We start from the raw sequence: 17,863 nt of genomic DNA, 5'->3' as shown, positions 1-17,863 counted from the left end.
AGCTGACTTGATAGAACGGTGGAACAGCTTTCCAAAAACACAACTACGGCACCAGCTAGGTGGCAATTCCTTGCAGGGTTGGGGCAATATTCTCAAGGAGGCTGTATATTCCAATACATGGTGCTGTTTCTCCCATAGCCAGGATTCATGGGTCCAGGAATCAAGGGGCAGAAATGGGAGTGGCACCACTCACTATTACCCCCAGTGACCCACTCACAAAACTTTTGCTTCCTGTCCCTGTGATCCTATTCTCTGAGGGCTCCGAGATCTTAGCTCCAAAGAGAGGAACGCTCCCACCAGGAGATACAACACTGATTGCACTGAACTAAAAGTTAAGAATGTCACTCGGCCACTTTGGGTGCTTCATGCCTCTGGATCAACAGATAAAAAACGGAGTTACTGTACTGGCTGTTGTAACTGATCCTGATTACCAAGGGGAAATTGGACTGGTATTACATAATGGAGCTAAAGAAGAGTATGTCTGGAATACAGAAGATCTCTTAGGACATTGCTTAGTACTACCATGCCCTGTGAGTAGGTCAATGGAAAACTACAGCACCCAATTCCCACATGTCTACTAATGATCCAGATCCCTCAAGAAGGAAAGTTTGGGTCACCCCACCAGGCAAAGAACCACAACCAGCTGAGGTGCTTCCTGAGGGCAAAGGAATATGGGATGGGTGGTTGGAGCAGGCAGTTTTAAACTACAGCTATGACCATGTGATCAATCACAGAAATGGGGTCTGTAATTGTTTTTATTATTTCTACCTTGTTTTGTTATACATGTGTATGTGTATAGCAAATATCTTTGTTTTCCTCCCTCCCTTATTCCATACTTATCATAACATATAAGATGTAAACGGGGCTAGTGTGTTTTCAGTTGTATGTGTGTTAGTTATACCATGTTAGGCACAAGTATGACTCCATCCATAATTGTCTTTATTTAGAGATTATGTATGGTTTAAAGAGATGTGTGCAGGTGCCAAGTTGACAAGGGGTGGACGTGGTGGTTAAGGTCATGTGTCAACTTGGGTAGGCCATGATTCTCAGTGGTTTGGCAGATATTATGTCATCACTCTCTATTTTATGATCCGATGTTGGCACCCAATCAGTTGAAACCCTATCAGTTGAAACCTATCCAGCTTCCTTGTGGGTGTGGCCTGCATCCAATATATATGGATGTTCTGGCAAAGCTCTCTCTCTGGATCCTGCCACTGACTATTCATCCTCTGACCTCTGGTTCTTGGGACATGAGCAAGCAGCCTGCTGCCTGACCTGCAGATCTTGGGATGAGCCACATGTCACAACTCTGTAAGCCAGCAGCCTCCTGCCTGACCTACTGATTTTGGGTTTCTCAGCTGCTGTTACCACGTGAGTCAGGAGAAGCCTCCAGCCTGACTCACAGATTTGGGACTTGCCAACCTTTACAACTGCGTGGGCCATTTCCTTGAATTAAATCTCTTTATGTACATATAAATGCTTAAGCTGGTTTTGCTCCTCTAGAAAACCCAGCCTAAGACATTGGCTTTTATGTAGATAAACTTTGGGAAGATTTTTACATGTATTAAGTTGAATCATAGGAAATTACCAGTATTTGGCTGATTTTAACAAAAACAAAAAAGCTCCAGCAATTTCATACAGTTCCACCTAGTAGACTAGTTAAAGTAATTTACCACTGATAATTAGCACTGTCCATAATACCAACGAGCTTTATTTTGAATGGCCAATATTTAACTATGAATAAAAATAACTTTATAAATTCTATGTTTTAAAATTGTACCTCAAAACAAAAACTACATCATACACATACCTTTCAGAAATAAGTAAGCTAATCATTGTCTATATGTATTCATCACATATTTATGGCTTACTTTCTATATGTTGTCAGACTCGTGAAAATACAAAGATTGATTAGTTAGGATGCTACCCCTGAAGCTTACAGTTTAATACAGGGGAAAACAGTTACTAAATGCTTCAAAAATTTCAATGTAGCCAAAGAAAAATTCAAAGGAGGGTAGAATCAATTTTAGTTGAGGGAATTTGGAAAGGTTTCATGGGTCTGAAGTACAGTTAAAGATTGGAATATGTCAAGATCAGAGGATGAGGATTGGGGGATGGGGGATATGAATGGATGGGCAGGTTTTTCCAAATGAGGAGTAAGTACATAAATACTTAGGAGCATTAAAAAAAAAAAAGAAAAGAAACAAAGAAAAGATACGTAACTGGAAAGAATCCTACATTTTTATTAAATAGTTTGGTTTGTTACCTGAATATGTGAATGGGAGATAGCTCCTCAACATATCTTAATCAAGCCCTCAGAGATTATTCTGAAATCAGTGGTGCTGCTTAAGAGCCACAACTGCCTATTAATGAGGAGATGCCAGAGTATATCACTCTTTGGGCAGCAGTATAAGATAACTGCATTCCATTCCTTAGATCTTTATATTAACCATAAGAACATCTTAGTCATAAAAGGAATAATATGAAAATAATTATAATACTTGGTCATGAACTAAAAAGAACAATGGGTGATTCATGGGTCAAGTGAAGTTAACTGACAATGAATGGATGGTGCAGCAGTATCCTTTCCTTCAACAAACACCGAATATTTGTAGCTAAGTACCTCAATATAGCAGGTATTATTCTGGACAAGGAGGACACAGTGATAAACAAGACAATGTCCCTGTCCATTTGAAATTTACATTCTAATGATAGAAATAGATGATAAAGAAGCTGAACATGTAATTTCATATAATGTTACAGTAATGAAAAGGATAGGGAGTGCAGACAGTGGTATTTTACATAGGATGGTAGTGAAGAACTTGCTAGTGTAGAGACCTTAAAGTAAAGGAGGAAGCCACGAAAACATGTGGGAAAAGAGATTTCTAGGCAGAGGCACAGAAGGGCAAAGGCCCTCAGGTAAGAGTGTGCTTGGTATGCTAAAGGAATAGCATGAAGCCAGTGTACCTAGAAAGTAATGAGAGAGGATGAAAGTATTTTAGAAGATGAGGTCAGAAAGGTAATCAGGGATAAATCTTGTATTGCCTCAGAGAGTCTAAGTCACATTAAGGACTCTAGACTTTGCTTTAAGTATAGGGGAAAGCCATTGGAGGGTTTTGAGCAGAAGAGTGAAAATACCTGACTTATATTTTTAAAGAACAACTCTAGCTATAACATGTGCAAGGATAATAATTTTTATCATAAAGAATCCAAATACCTAGAATTCTGAAGACCACTGTTCACTGCCAAACTCAATTAGTCATCCCTGTCCCTAAATTTGCTCCTCCTGATCAAGTCCCTGTAGTGAAAAGCTCCACTATTCACCAGTCTGCCTACATAATCAAAATAAAAATCATCTTTGGCTCTGCTTTCCTTATACCCAGACACCATATATTTATTCTACCTAAATACCTTGACTTTCTTTTCTTTGCTTTCATTGCTGTTAATACAAGGATGAAGCATGTTTAGCCTGTACTACAGAAACCTAACTAAATTTGCTGCCTGTAGACTTGACCCTTTGTAATTAACTCAGGGCCAAGGAAGATGGATGCAAACTCTGTAAACTTTAAATTTGATTCTCTATTTCCCCTGCTAAAAGTCTTTCAGCAACTCCCTATATCTTATATGATAGAATTCCAAATGCTTAATTTTATACAAATAATCTGGTTTGTCTTTCAGCTATGACACATTTCTCACTACAAGTCATCTACTCAAAGCTTTACTGGTGGGGATCTGGAATGAACGTGTAACTTCCTATTTAAAATCAGTCTATGAGGAGCAAGAGTTACCAACAGGAGCATGTCCTTTTTCTTAGGTATGATAGGGCAGAAAAAATGTTTGGAACCACTGAACAAGATTACCTAGAATCTTCCAACCTAAGGTTCTATAGTTTTAAATAATTTCCAAACATTCTTAGAAAAAAAACAGAAAGGTGCACCATAAAATCTACCTTTCTACTCTCAACTCATTTATTTTAAAGATTCTGGCCTCTCTAAATCAATGTTTCTTCCATATTTTAACAGATAGCTTTAAAATAATTTCAGAATAAAGGTTACTAGGAAATTCTTTTGTTTCAGTAGAGGAAGAATTTAAAATCAGAGGAAAAAAATCTTTGCTTAGAGCCATATAGCCCATCTACCCACCCCAAATGAAATCTGAGAAGATGCTGAAGAGAGAGAAGTGAGTGTAGGCCATAAATATTTTAAAGGGCTATTACATCAAATTAATTGGATTGTATGCCATTTATATTTCAAAAGAGTTTCTTTTGTTATTTTTAGAGAAATACGTTTGTTTCTACTTGATATATTATGCATATGATATGGTGTTTGATAGGATACAACTGCCTTAATTTTGAACATTTATTCTTTAGAGTTGTTATTTTCTGTATTATTGACCTCCAATCTTTGAGATTTTTCATTTTTATCATTTTAAAATTACACTGGAAACTGCTTTTAAATCTGGAGTAGATAGATTAGTTTTAGGGCTTCATTAATCCCTTAAAGTTTTGGAAAACTGAGCGTGTATATTGATAGATGGATGAGTGATAGGGCCATAGGTTTCACCATATTCTCAAAGTGGTCTATAATCCCAGTAGAATTAAGAACCACTGCTCTAAACAAGAGAGGATGTTGGTTAAAAAAAGAAAAATGATCTAGTAAAGGATAGTGAGAAGAAACAGTTAAAGAAATGGGAATAGAGCCAGAAGAGTATGGTATGATGGGAGCTGGGAAAAAATATCAAGAAGAAAGGAGAGATCAGTGGCTTCACAGCTTCAGAGAATTCAAATAAAACTATAAAGCAGCATCAGGGTCATATTGTAAAAGTCCTTATATATCACAATTTGGACAAAATTTAATAGGTTCGATGTTCTTAATATGGTTTTAAGAAACTGAATGCAAAGCAATGTGTTTATGTATATATAAACTCAATTCTTGTTATTCGTGGTAGTTATGTTCTATAAAGTCGCCATGAACACTCAATGAGAAAATACTGAGCCACTGCTCCTAGGGGAAATGCGGGATTGGGGTTCTGTGAACCTCTAGTAACAATATTTTTGTCAACTGATCAATACATAACCTTGTTTTATGTATTTCTGTTTAAAGATATCTTACTCAATATATACTGTTGCTGTATCAACAGTGAACTCAGAGCCAGCAGCACCTTAACAAATGCCTGAATGAAGCTTATCTAATACATGTATTTTGTCCGTAAGGCACACCACAATCTTTTGCACTTCATCACTACACTTGAAGGCAATTTTAAACAGCGACACCACCAACAAAAAGCACAAAAATGTGAAGAACATGTCACTAAATAGATCATGAAAAGGACACCTGTTTACAGTACAGAGCTAAAACAAGGAGGCAATGTTGCTCTTTTTGACCTTAGCTGGAAACCTGTGGATTAGGCAGCTCAAATTTTTCTGTTTTGTACATGTCTGTAAATGACCATGAACACACCACAAGTTGTAAGTTACACAAGTTACAGGTTACAGAGATATTTCAGCAAGTAGGTGAATTCACAAATATGGAATCCATGAATAATGCAGATAGACTGTATATGCATTTTTTAAAATTTTTACTTATTTTGTTGTTGTTGAGAATATACACAGCAAAATATATACCAGTTCAACAGCTTCTACGTGTACAATTCAGAGACATTGATTACATTTATCAAGTTGTGCAACCACTTCACCCTCCTTTTCTGAGTTGTTCCTTCACCATTAACATAAACTCACTGCCCCATCAAGTTTCTATCTAATCTTTGGAGTTGCTGTTGTCAATTTGATCCTATGTAGATAGTTCTTAAGAGCATAAATATGTATTTTAAGGGGAAAAGGTCTATGCTTTAAACTGATACTCAACAGAAGTTTGAGGCTCAGAAAAGTAACTACTATTAGTAATGAAAAGCTGCTAAAGGACTAATAAGGAGAAATACACTCAATTTCACATATCTAGAAATAAAATATGTCATTTAATAATAATAGCATCAGCAAACATTCCCATCGCTTCTTGAGCCCTGTGCTAGGTGTTTTACACGAGTCATCTCTAATTCCTATAATAACCATACAGGGTAGATATTAGCATCTTAATTACACATTTGAAAAAACTGAGACTCAGTTTGGACAAAGAGCTGGTAAGTGAAAGACTGCATTATGAACACAGGTTTGTTGGACTCCAAAGTCTCTGTTCTAACCCTAATCCCACATAGTAATCAGAAACAGAAAAACCAAAGCACAGGCTACTACAGTACTCCAGTTGAAAGATGACAAGGGCCTGAACTAACGCCATAAAGACAAAGAGACACATGTGAAAGACAATTAGGAGGTACAACCGAGGCCATAGGGGTTAACTGATTCAATTGGAAGTGAGCAGCAGATCAGTTGAGGATAGAATAAGGTTGTGATGGGAGTTTCATGACCAAGGAATCAAGGAAAATTTTTAGGTTTCTCGAATTAAGAGAGTAGGTAGATGGCAGTGCTAATAAACAAGGAAAGGAAATATAATTAGTTCAGTATTAGACAAACTTAGTTGAAGTTCCTGGAACTGAAGATGTCCAGCAGATTATGGAATATGGCACTAGAGCTTAGAAGGTAGGCCACAATTGGAGATATAGATTTGGGGATTCCTTAGTTTACTAGATAAATGTCCTAAGGTCAATCGTTTAAAGTCTCAGATTCAATTACCTGATCTATAAAGTAAGGATTATCACCTCTTCTTTTCTTACCAAGAGTTGTTTTAAACATTAAATGGGCTAAAATACATACAAGCATGTATTGGACTGCAAGAAAATACTAATTATTACCATTTGCTGAGGGTTTTTTATGTGGTAGTCACTATAATAACATTTAAAAGCTCAGATAAGAAAGTTGCTGAGGCTAAACAATTATAGAAATACTGACTATTGTAATAATAAAGTTTAAGAAAGTAAAATAAATATGAAAGTAATTAAAGAATCTGGTTTCCAAGTTACAATCATTTCTCTTTTAAATCATGTTACTGCATTCAGACTGTATCTGGAGGCAAAGCTTAAGCCTTCAGTTACAGCTCACTAGCTCTGGCTAAAATAATGATCTTAATTTTCAATTCAATCTAATGTAAAATAAGAATTTATCATTCTGTGTAACACTAAATACCTAATCCAGCTTTAGAACACTAATTTTTAATGTAATAACTTCTGAAGTTATAATAGTAAAAGTCCTGTAACACATTCATTAATGCATTTTTGTATGGCTCAAAATAAATACCAAAGCATATATCCAAAATAACAGAGACCATAAAATATCTGAAGGAGCTGCATGTTACTACTAAAGGCTATGTTTCGTGCAACTTTTTCACAAAGTAAATGAGGCACGATCAAATATTATTTTACAGTTTGTATTAAAATATACTGATTTTAGGATATTATTTGTACCTTTTAAGCACAAAACTGAAGAATTAAAATCTGTAGATTGGGGTTCAAACTACAAAACTGAGAAAATAATTATTTCATCACTATACCCAAAAGAGACTTGGTGGTGAAGTAGTTAAGAGCTTGGGTGCAAACCAAAAAGTGGGCAGTTCGAATCCATCATCTGCTCCTTAGAATCCCTATGGGGCAGTTCTATTCTTTCCTACAGGGTCGCTATGAGTTAGAATCAACTCGACAGCAATGAGGTTTTGGGAATGTATACTCAATTCACGAAACCTGATGGTACTGGGTTGGGTTAGACTACTTAAATAGTTTAAAATATACAGTTACATCTCTTTATGGTACTTACCTTTGAAGAGCCATTTGAATACATCTGTATCATGTTCTCTGCACCTTGCTTTACTTTAAGTTCTATATCCAATTGTTTTTGTAAGGCCATCAATCTATTATTGCTAGTAGAACAACGAGGGTCATTATTTGGAGTATCTGGAGTCCTTGGGCAATCTGTAAATTAAATATTATGTTAAAATTACTTATTAGGCCCAACTGCTGTTTAAAATTAGAAGATAATTTTTCAAAAAATAAAGAATATCAGGATTTGAAATGAGCATGAAGTCACCTAAATGGAATCTCTTTATGCTTTCAGATAATACAAGAATTCAACCAACTCAAGCAAAGGAAATATTCCAGTATAGTTGTAGAACCATCTGTCAGGGATACTGTAGAAATGATTACATTGAGTAGGAAGCTGAATCAGATGATGCCTAAGGTCCTTCCTTATACAGTAAGTCCTCAGGTTATGAATGTCTGACTTACAGACAACTCATACTCCCCAAGTCGTATCTGCCCTTTAATGTTACGTAAATTTGCCCTCACTTTGAAACAACTGAACCAACCTCTGCTTGCAACAAATTCTTCATCACAATCACCTTCACTTGCTGCACATGCAGCTTTTACATCATCAAAAAGACTTCAAGCCTTTTCTTACACTAAAATCCAAAACCCAAGCCCACTGTCGTAAAGTTGATTCCAACGACAGGAACACTATAGGACAGAGCGACGTAGTGGTTAAGAGCTACAGCTGCTAACCAAAGCAGTTGAAATCCACCAGGTGCTCCTTGGAAACTCTATGGGGCAGTTCTACTCTGTCCTATAGGGTCACTATAAGTCAGAATGTACTCGATGGCAACAGGTGTTTTTTTTTTTTTTATTTTAAATAGGACAGAGTAGAACTGCCCCACAGGGTTTCCAAGGCTGTAAATCTTTACAAAAGCAGACTGCCACATCTTTCTCCCACAGAGTGGCTAGAGGGTTCAGGGCAGCTGGTGGGTTCGAATCGCTGACCTTTCGTTAGCAGCTGAGTGCTTTAATCACTGCACCACAAAAGAACTCATTTCTTGCACTGAAGTAAGGCTAAATAAGAACTGTATGCACCTGTTCCAACTTAGCTACAAATTCAACTTAGAGACACACTTAGGAATGGATCTCGTTCATAACTCGGGGAATGCCTATACTATTATTTTTAAATTAGGTCAAATCAACTTGACTAGTCTATTCAACAATTAAAACAAATTCTCTACTTATTATTTGGTCAGAGAAGAAGGCATATTCAGATGTTATACAAAATTCACTGAAGTAATTCTTTATAAACTGAATTAAGGGAAGCAGCAATATAGTGCTACCATTAATTACTAATAACTTAAGCATATACATACAAGTCTTCACTTGTTCCTACTACTAGGATATTCATTCACAATGAAAAATGTTTCAAAGACACCAAATGGAGGTATATCAAATTGATGGGGGAAGAATGGCATAGGGAGACAAAAATTTCAAGTCCATGGCTTCTCATAAAGCATCCAATGCTCTTAAAAAACATAAACACAAAACCATAAAATAAATAAATACAAATTTCAAAAAGGACTCTAATTATTCTGGGTGATCCACTACCACCTCAAACACTTATAATAATTATATTGTGTAACTAAAATTTCTCATAACTAAGTTTATTACTTTGTGTTTTATCCACACCAGGTTCCTCATTAAAAAAAAGACTACACTAGGGTACTAAGGCCTGGTTCAGGTGATAATAAACCTAGTAATCACTGGCAAAATGCCTAAACCCCAAATTACTTAACCTTTGTTTTTCAGGGTTACCACCTCTCCTCTGCAATATAAGGTGGTTTTTAACTAACTGGTTTTAACAAATATATTTCATGTCTAAGTTCTATACTTGTTAAAAAAAATTACTAATTCGCAAGTGTACAATTTTTAATGAATTTATAAAAATATAGATACTATGTTAGATTATGTTGTAAAATAATATTTTAACATTTATATATAACTTACTAGGTACAAAGTCTAATCTAAGTGTTCTACAAATATAAACTCATTAATCTTCATAAACAGCTTTGTGACGAGTATTACACCCATATTACAGATGAGAATACTAGGGCACAGAGAGGTTAAGAAACTCGTCCAAGGCTGCCCTGACAGGGAACACAACAGAGAATCCATGATGGAGCAGAAGAACAGTGGGATGTAGAGCTCAAATTCTTGTAAAAAGACCAGGCTTAATGGTCTGAGAGACTGGAGGGACCCTGACAGTCATGGTCCCCGCACCCTTTGTTAGCCCAAGATTGGAACCATTCCCAAAGCCAATTCTACAGACAGGGATTGGACTGGACTGCAAGACAGACAATGATACTGGTGATGAGTGAGCTTCTTGGCTCAAGAGGACACTTGAGTCTATGTGGGCAACTTCTGTCTGGTGGCAAGATGAGAAGGAAGAGGCAGACAGGAGCTGGTTGAATGGACACAGGGAATACAGGGTAGAGAGGAGGGATGTGCTGTCTCATTAGGAGGAGGGCAGCTGGAAGTGCACAGCAAGGTATACATAACTTTTTGTATGAGAGACTGACTTAATTTGTAAACTTTTACCTAAAGCACAATTAAAAAATAAAAGAAACTTGCCCAACGTCATATGGCTAGTAAATGGCGGAATCTGGATTTGAATTCAGTCAGTTCTGCTTGCTCTGAAGTCTATCCTCTTAATTGTGTTATGCTGCTGCTTTAATACTTAATGGCCTAGTACGCAACTATACTAGACTGTGTGTGTACTTACACATACAATGGTATAATTACACAAACATACATGTAGATGAATGTGTGTGTGGAGATAAACAGAAAAATATTAATCCTTAAAATAATATTTTGAAGCTGATATTATCCACATTTACATATCAGGAAACAGGTAAAGTCACAGCTATTAGCTGGGATTCAATTCAGGAAAGGTTTTTATGTTCACTGAACTCATCAAATTACAAATGAGCTGCTCCAAAAGATAACTTCCTAAGTAACATATTCTTATAGAAAACTGTTATAAAAGGTAGATAGGCTCTCAGATCAGATCACAAAAGAACTACTTAACATATATAATACACCGGTTAGGAGCGCCTGGGTTTGAATCTTAGTTTTGACACTTATTAACCATATAATATCAGTTAAGTTACTTAACAGCTCTGTGTCTCCTTTTCCTCATCTGTTAAATAGTGGTAACAGCAACTACGGCACTGGATTACTGTGAGGATTAAATAAATCATATGTAAAGTGCTTAGAAAAGAGCATGGTGTATAGCAAGTATTCAATAAATACCAACTAGTAGTAAAAAAAAAAAAAAAAAAATTTTTTTTTAGTAGTAGTAGTCGCTGTAGTAGGCGTAAGTGTACCTCTGCTGAGCCCACAAATTAACTGCACTTTGTAACATTCACTGAACAGTTAAGTATATTCAGTTCTGGGGATATTTTGTTTTCCCCTCTTCCTTTTCTTTTGTTTATACATAAATAAGATTCTTATTAGAAATCTAAACTACACAGTATTTGTTATATGAACTTAGTTTATAGTGAGCTCATTTTTTAAAAAGCTAGAAAAAGTAGAAAAAGCCACTCAGCTGGGAAAGGTATGGAAAGGTGTTGTTTGTAAAACAGCTGATGGTGTTTAGCCTAAGATAAAGAGAAATGATTCCTGTCTAAACATTTAAACATCTGCCTATGAAAGAAGTTGTATATTTACTATTTCCCTATAGGGCAGAGAATTAAAATCAATGGGTAAAAGTAGTGAGCACAAAATTATCGTTAGAGAAATTTCTTACATTTTAGACAAGCTAACAATGAAATGGTTTGCCTTAAAATGTAATAAAATCCCATCTCTAGATCCATTTATGGAGAAGCTAGATGACTACCTGTTAGAGATGATCTGTAAAAAATTTCTGTACTTTACAGCAGGTTGTACTATGACATTAAGAAACCCACAGAATCTAATTGTGTATAAATTTATAATAGTCTCGTATTCTGTGTTGTTCTTGTCAGGTGCTATCAGATAGGTTCCGATTCATAGTGACCCTATGTACAACAGAATGAAATACTGCCCAGTCCCTAAGCAGTGTTGCTATGATTTAGGCCATTGCTACAGTCACTGTGTCAATCCATCTCACTGAGGGTCTTCCTCTCTTTTGCTGACCCTCTATTATATGAAGTTGTATCTCCCTCTATTGTATTATATAGTTTTCTAATGGTATAGTGGCATTTATACCACCTGTTCATCACGGTGGCCTGGGTTTGATTCCTTGTCACAAAGCATTTGGAAATCCTGATGGCACAGCGGTTGAAAGCTACAGTGGTTAAGAGCTACAGCTGCTAACCAAAAGGTTGGCAGTTTGAATTCACCAGATGCTCCTTGGAAATCCTATGGGGCAGTTCTACTTTGTCCTGTAGAGCCACTATGAGTCAAAATTGACTTGAGAGCAATGCGTTTGGTTTTCTGGTTTACTGTATATATATATATATACACATACACACACACACACATTTTTTAATGGAAAAATATGCCATCATATTTAATAAGGATTACTTGAACACAAGAAATAAGATAACAATTAAGAACCTGGATTCTGAGGTCAGAATGCCTGGGTTAAAATCCTGTCACTGTTACTTATTGATGTGGTCTTAATTATATACTTACTTAACATCTCTGTGCTGTAGTTTCCACAGCTATAAATATGGGGTTGCTGTAGAAATAAAACCTGCATAGGTCTTAGAGCAATTTTAGCACATAATAAGGGCTCAATAAATGTTAGCTATAATGATCATTCATCATTGTTGTCATCATGGTTTGGGAAGGAGCGTCACTGATTCCTTCAAGCAATTTCAGGAGCTGATGTGAGACACTTTTACCATTCTGGTTCTTATGTAGAAGAAATGGGAACTTTTCTGGAGGAAGTGGAACAGACAGGTCATTTAAATGTATAAATGTGTTCATGCATGCAAAATAAATTAAAAGTCTCCCATTTTAGAGGTAGGGAATAGATAATAGCATTAAGTATAAGTTATATGTCAGAGCTCAGCTAAGTAGCTGGTAATTCTGCTCATTTAATCTTCACAGGAATTCAGAAAGGTTTGCAATATTACTTTATTTTACAAATAAAAACTCTGAAACTCAGAGAAGCTAAGTAATTTGCAAAGGTCACAAGAGTAAGTCAAGGCAGAAATTTAACCTTAGACACGCCTTGTTTTACTTATTTTATTTATTCAATTTAGAAATTAGAGAAACATTTTGCTGTCTTCCTGGGATTTCATCTATTTTTCTTTTTAATCAGTTTTCCACTCAGTACTTTATCTTCAATTTTGTTCTTTGTAGGTTATGGTAAGTTACAGCACTATAAAACATATGGTTGGCACTGTATTTGTTAAACTCTTCTCTTCATTATGAAACATATTTCAGAACAAAACGCTACACTGAGGTTCTCTGTATTCTAAAAACAATTTTATACTATTGAAGAGTGTGCTTCTTAGCTCAAGTAGACACATGAGACTAAGTGGGCAGCTCCTGTCCAGAGGCAAGATGAGAAAGCAGAGGGCGACCAGAGCTGGTTGAACAGACATAGGAAATACAGGGTGGAGAGGTGAGTGCTGTCACATTATAGGGAGAGCAACTAGGGTCACATAGCAACATGTGTATAAGTTTTTGTATGAGAAACTGATTTGAATTGTAAACTTTCACTTAAAGCACAATGAAAAGTGACAAAAATAAAAATAATTTTTAAAAGCTCTGTAAGATGAAAATTATTTTTCCACTAAAAAGAAACTGCTACTAAATCATAAAAAAAAAGTCAAAACACTCGAAGTAGATACTTTGTCACTTAAGTAAACTATACGCCCTGATTTTGACTGACAGCAAATCTCTATATGCTTCACTTATTGCTGTAATCACCCAAAAACTGTTTTTGGATATTACAAAAAATCTTGTATACTTCTAACCTTCTAAACATTACTGTACAATTTAAAATGTATGTTATACAAGTTCAGTAAACTTACTTTAACTTTTATACATTAGATCAAAGAGTCTTCATGCATGCCTAAGTTACAGTAGACAAAGCATCAGAGATAAGCTTATAAAACTGTGCCTTTATATACATTTAAGCAATATAAATTGTTGTGCTTTAAGATAGAAGCAGACAAGACTAACACATTTCTCCACTGAAATCCTTTTAATGGTTCCGGTCTACCAAATTAAGTCCTAGCTTGATGGCTAGGCATGTGAAGTCTAGCGCTAAGCTAACTTTCCACTACTATTTCTGTGTTTAAAAATCTACATCTTGCTATTTCCAAAAAATGCAAAATCTCTACCTTCTTCCATATTGCTGTTAACTCAGCTTCACAAAATCTTCTCTAACCATACCCCAGTCTGACTAGGTGCCTCTCTAATGTGTCTTCAAAGTATATTTCCTCCCCTGAAATACGTATTACACAATATTATAATGATCTCTTTTCATGTCGGTTTCCCCTGAGACTATAAGCATACTGAGTGAATGGACTTGCTCTTAGCTATTTTAACGGATGAAAAAAAGTACATTCATACTGAAAAATAGGAAGATTGAAAAAATAGGGAAAGACAGAGATGGAAAACGATAGATTAAGAGATACAGGAGAGGGAAGAAGAGGGAGAATCATTCCTTGGGAAGTACTGAATTTTTGCTGATGGTGATGTTCGTTAAACTGGTACCACTGAAGTTAATGGGTACATAACTTGACTACTGTAACTGATATCTCTAAGCTGCACACCAGGAAAAAAAAGAGCGAAACAGCAGACAGAATGTTATATATAATTTTACAACAAAATCAGCAGTTCCCCTCCCCCAGAAAAGGCTGCAACAGCTGTTGATACTACGTAAGTACAAATAACTCATAGGATTCCTTTTCTTGGTTCAAAGGTTTAGTAGTTCTTCGTTCATGGTTTTGTGAGCCTGTTTATTCAATTGGCCTAATGTTGTTTTAGAGTTTCTGCTCTACCTCCTAGTTCACTGAGTAGTAATTGGGGTCTTCAAAGGTTGCCAGCAGCCACCCGAGATACAACTGGCCTCTATTAGCTTGGAGTAAGAGAGGAAAGGGGACACCCAGGAACTAAAGAAGGAAACAGACCGCAGATCTAATTGCCTCCATGAGGTACTACCTTTTTTGCCATGTTGTTGTTGTTGTTGTTGTTGTTAGGTGCCATCCAGTCTGTTCTGACTCATAGCGACCCTATGTACACACAGAACAGAACACTGCCCAGTCCTGTGCAATCCTCACAATTGTTGTGGATTCAGCTCATTTAATAAAGAATGTTCACCTAGAGCACTGCACTCTTTGAAAGAATTATATATATGAGATCAAATGAACAACAATAACTCTAAAACACAGACAAGAATTTTAAGGTGCAGAGAGTCTAAGTTAGGAGTTGTGATAATATGGATAGAGATAGGGAGAATGATGAAACAATGTGACTTATATAACCACAGTCAATGACATGTACCCATAAAACCTGTTGAAAAAGTATATGTATTATTGTGTATATTTTCACCAAAAAGTTTTTAAAAAATCAGAAAAAAGAGACAAAGAGGACAGGAAAAAGTTCAAACATTTATCTTACTGAAGTTTCAGAAGGAAAAGACAATGATTCAAAGACAATATATGAAGAGGTAATTACTACAAAGACTAAAGATACCAATCCAGAAATTTAATAAATCAAATCAACTCCAAGCAGGAATAAATACAAAAAAAGAAATCCACACCTAGACACATCATGGCAAAACTTGAGAAAAACCAAAGACAAAGAAAAAAATTTTAAGAACAGTCAGAGAAATGGTACTTTCAAAAGGAGCAACAGTTATACTGACATCTGACTTTTCAATAATAATAAAAGCTGAAATGTAGAAGGGTAGCTTCTATATATTAAAGGATATAGCTACTAACCTTAGAATGTAGCCCCAGTGAAAATATCTCTCAGGAATGAGGGCAAAATAAAATATTACAAAACTGTTATCACACAAAGACAGAAAAAATTTGTCAAAAGCATAAACTCATGAAAAAAATGTTAATGAATGTACTTCAGGAAGAAGAGTGATAAAGTTGGTAGGTCAAAAAAGAAATAAGGAATGAAGAACACAGAAAGTGGCTAATATGTGAGTGACTTTAAATGATAACCATATAAACCAATAAAATAATGAAATAAATCAGAAGGAAAAATCTGGCAAACACAAATATGTGGAAATTAACACCTCTAAATAACCAATGGGAAACCCTGGTGGCGTAGTGGTTGAGTGCTACGGCTGCTAACCAAAGGGTCAGCAGTTTGAATCTGCCAGGTGCTCCTTGGAAACTCTATAGGGCAGTTCTACTCTGTCCTATAGGGTCGCTATGAGTCGGAATCAACTTGATGGCACCGGGTTTTTTTTTTTAAATAACCAATGGGTCAAAGAAGAAATCAACAGGGAAAACAGAAAATATTTTGAGATGAATCAAAATGAAGATACAACATATCAAAACTTACGGGGTTACAGCCAAAGCAGAGCTTAGAGGGAAATTTATAGCAGTAAATTAACTCTATTAAGAAAGGAGAAAGATCTCAAACCACTAATCTAAACTTTGCCTAAAGACACTTGAAAAAGAAGACCTAACTAACAGCAAGCGGAAGGAAATAAAGAAGATTAAAGCAGAAATTAATGAAGACTAGAAAAAAATCAATCAATAAAAAGGTGATCCTTGGAAAACATCAACAAAATTGACAACTTTTAGCAAGGGTAATGAGGATAAAAAGAGAGAAGACTCACATTACTAAAATCAGAAATGAAAGGGGATACCAGCCTTACAGGAATAAAAAGAATTATAAAGGAATACTATAAAAAAATGCATGCTAATAAATTAGAAACTCTGAATGAAATTAAGAGAGTCATAGAAAGATACAAACTATCAAAACTTACTTGAGGGAACAGAAAATTGAATAGATCTGTAATAAGTGGAGAGATTGAACTAATAATTAAAAAAAAAAAAAAATGACCCACAAAGACAAACTCAGATTAGCTTCACTGCTGAATTCTATCAAACATTTAAAAAAGAATACCATTCCTTCACAAATTCTTCCAAAAAAAGAAGAGGAGGGAATACTTACCAACTTACTTTATGAGGTCAGTATTAATGAAGTTGGACTTTACCTTAAATCATATACAAAAATTAACTCAAAAGGCATCAAAAACCTAAATGGAAGAGCTAAAACTATAAAATTCTTAGAAAAATAGAGTAAACCTTTATAACACTGGATTTAGCAAAGGGCTCTAGATCTGACATCAAAAGCATGAGCAACAAAAGAAAAATAGATAAACTGGACTTCACCAAAATTAAAAGCTTTTTTGCTTCAAAGTACACCATCAAAAAAGTAAAAAGACAAACCACAGAATGGGAGAAAATATTTGCAAATCAATTATGTGAGAAGGGACTTGTATTCAGAATGTACAGAGAACTCTGACAACTCAACAATAAAAACCCAAAGAACCCTTTTAAAAAACAGGGAAGGGGGTGAATGGACAGTTCTATGTCATTAGTCATGAAGGAAATGACAATCAAAGCCACAATGAGGTACTGCTTCATATCCATTAGGATGACTAGAATGAAAAAGTCAGATAATATCAAGTGCTGACAAGGATGTAGAGAAATCAGAACTCCCACACTCTGCTGGTATGACTATAAAATGATGCAGTCACTTTGGAAAACACTCTGGCAGCTCTTCAAAGGAAGGAACACAAGAGTTATCATGTGATCCAGCAATTCCACTCCTAGTTAATATACCCAAGAGAAATGAAAACATATGCACACTTGTATATGGTGAAACTTGTACACTAATGTTTATAAGCAGCATTATTCATAACAGCCAAAGGTAAAAACAACCCAAATCCATCAACTGATGGATAAACAAAATGTGGTATATCCATACAGTTTGGCCATAAAAACGAATGAAGTCCTGATACAAGATACAATATAGGGGAACCTTGAAAACATGCTAAGTAAAAGAATTCAGTCACAAAAGACTATATATTATATGATTCCATTCATATGAAATGTCCAGAACAGGGTAACCTATAGAA

General features: G+C 35.6%; 1 protein-coding gene across 2 annotated transcripts in view; it reads right to left on the bottom strand.

The window, feature by feature from the left end:
- The window catches only part of PKN2 (protein kinase N2), a 194,808-nt gene that overhangs the window by 96,178 nt on the left and 80,767 nt on the right, over positions 1–17,863 (bottom strand). For both annotated transcript variants that reach the window (XM_049879693.1, XM_049879694.1), the window contains one exon: positions 7,760–7,914. In XM_049879693.1, coding sequence (XP_049735650.1) covers positions 7,760–7,914 — 155 coding nt within the window. The remainder of the gene's footprint in view (positions 1–7,759; positions 7,915–17,863) is intronic.

Source organism: Elephas maximus, chromosome 3 (genome assembly GCF_024166365.1).
Source record: "Elephas maximus indicus isolate mEleMax1 chromosome 3, mEleMax1 primary haplotype, whole genome shotgun sequence".
Taxonomy (NCBI): domain Eukaryota; kingdom Metazoa; phylum Chordata; class Mammalia; order Proboscidea; family Elephantidae; genus Elephas; species Elephas maximus.
This window is presented reverse-complemented; position numbering and strand designations above follow the sequence as displayed.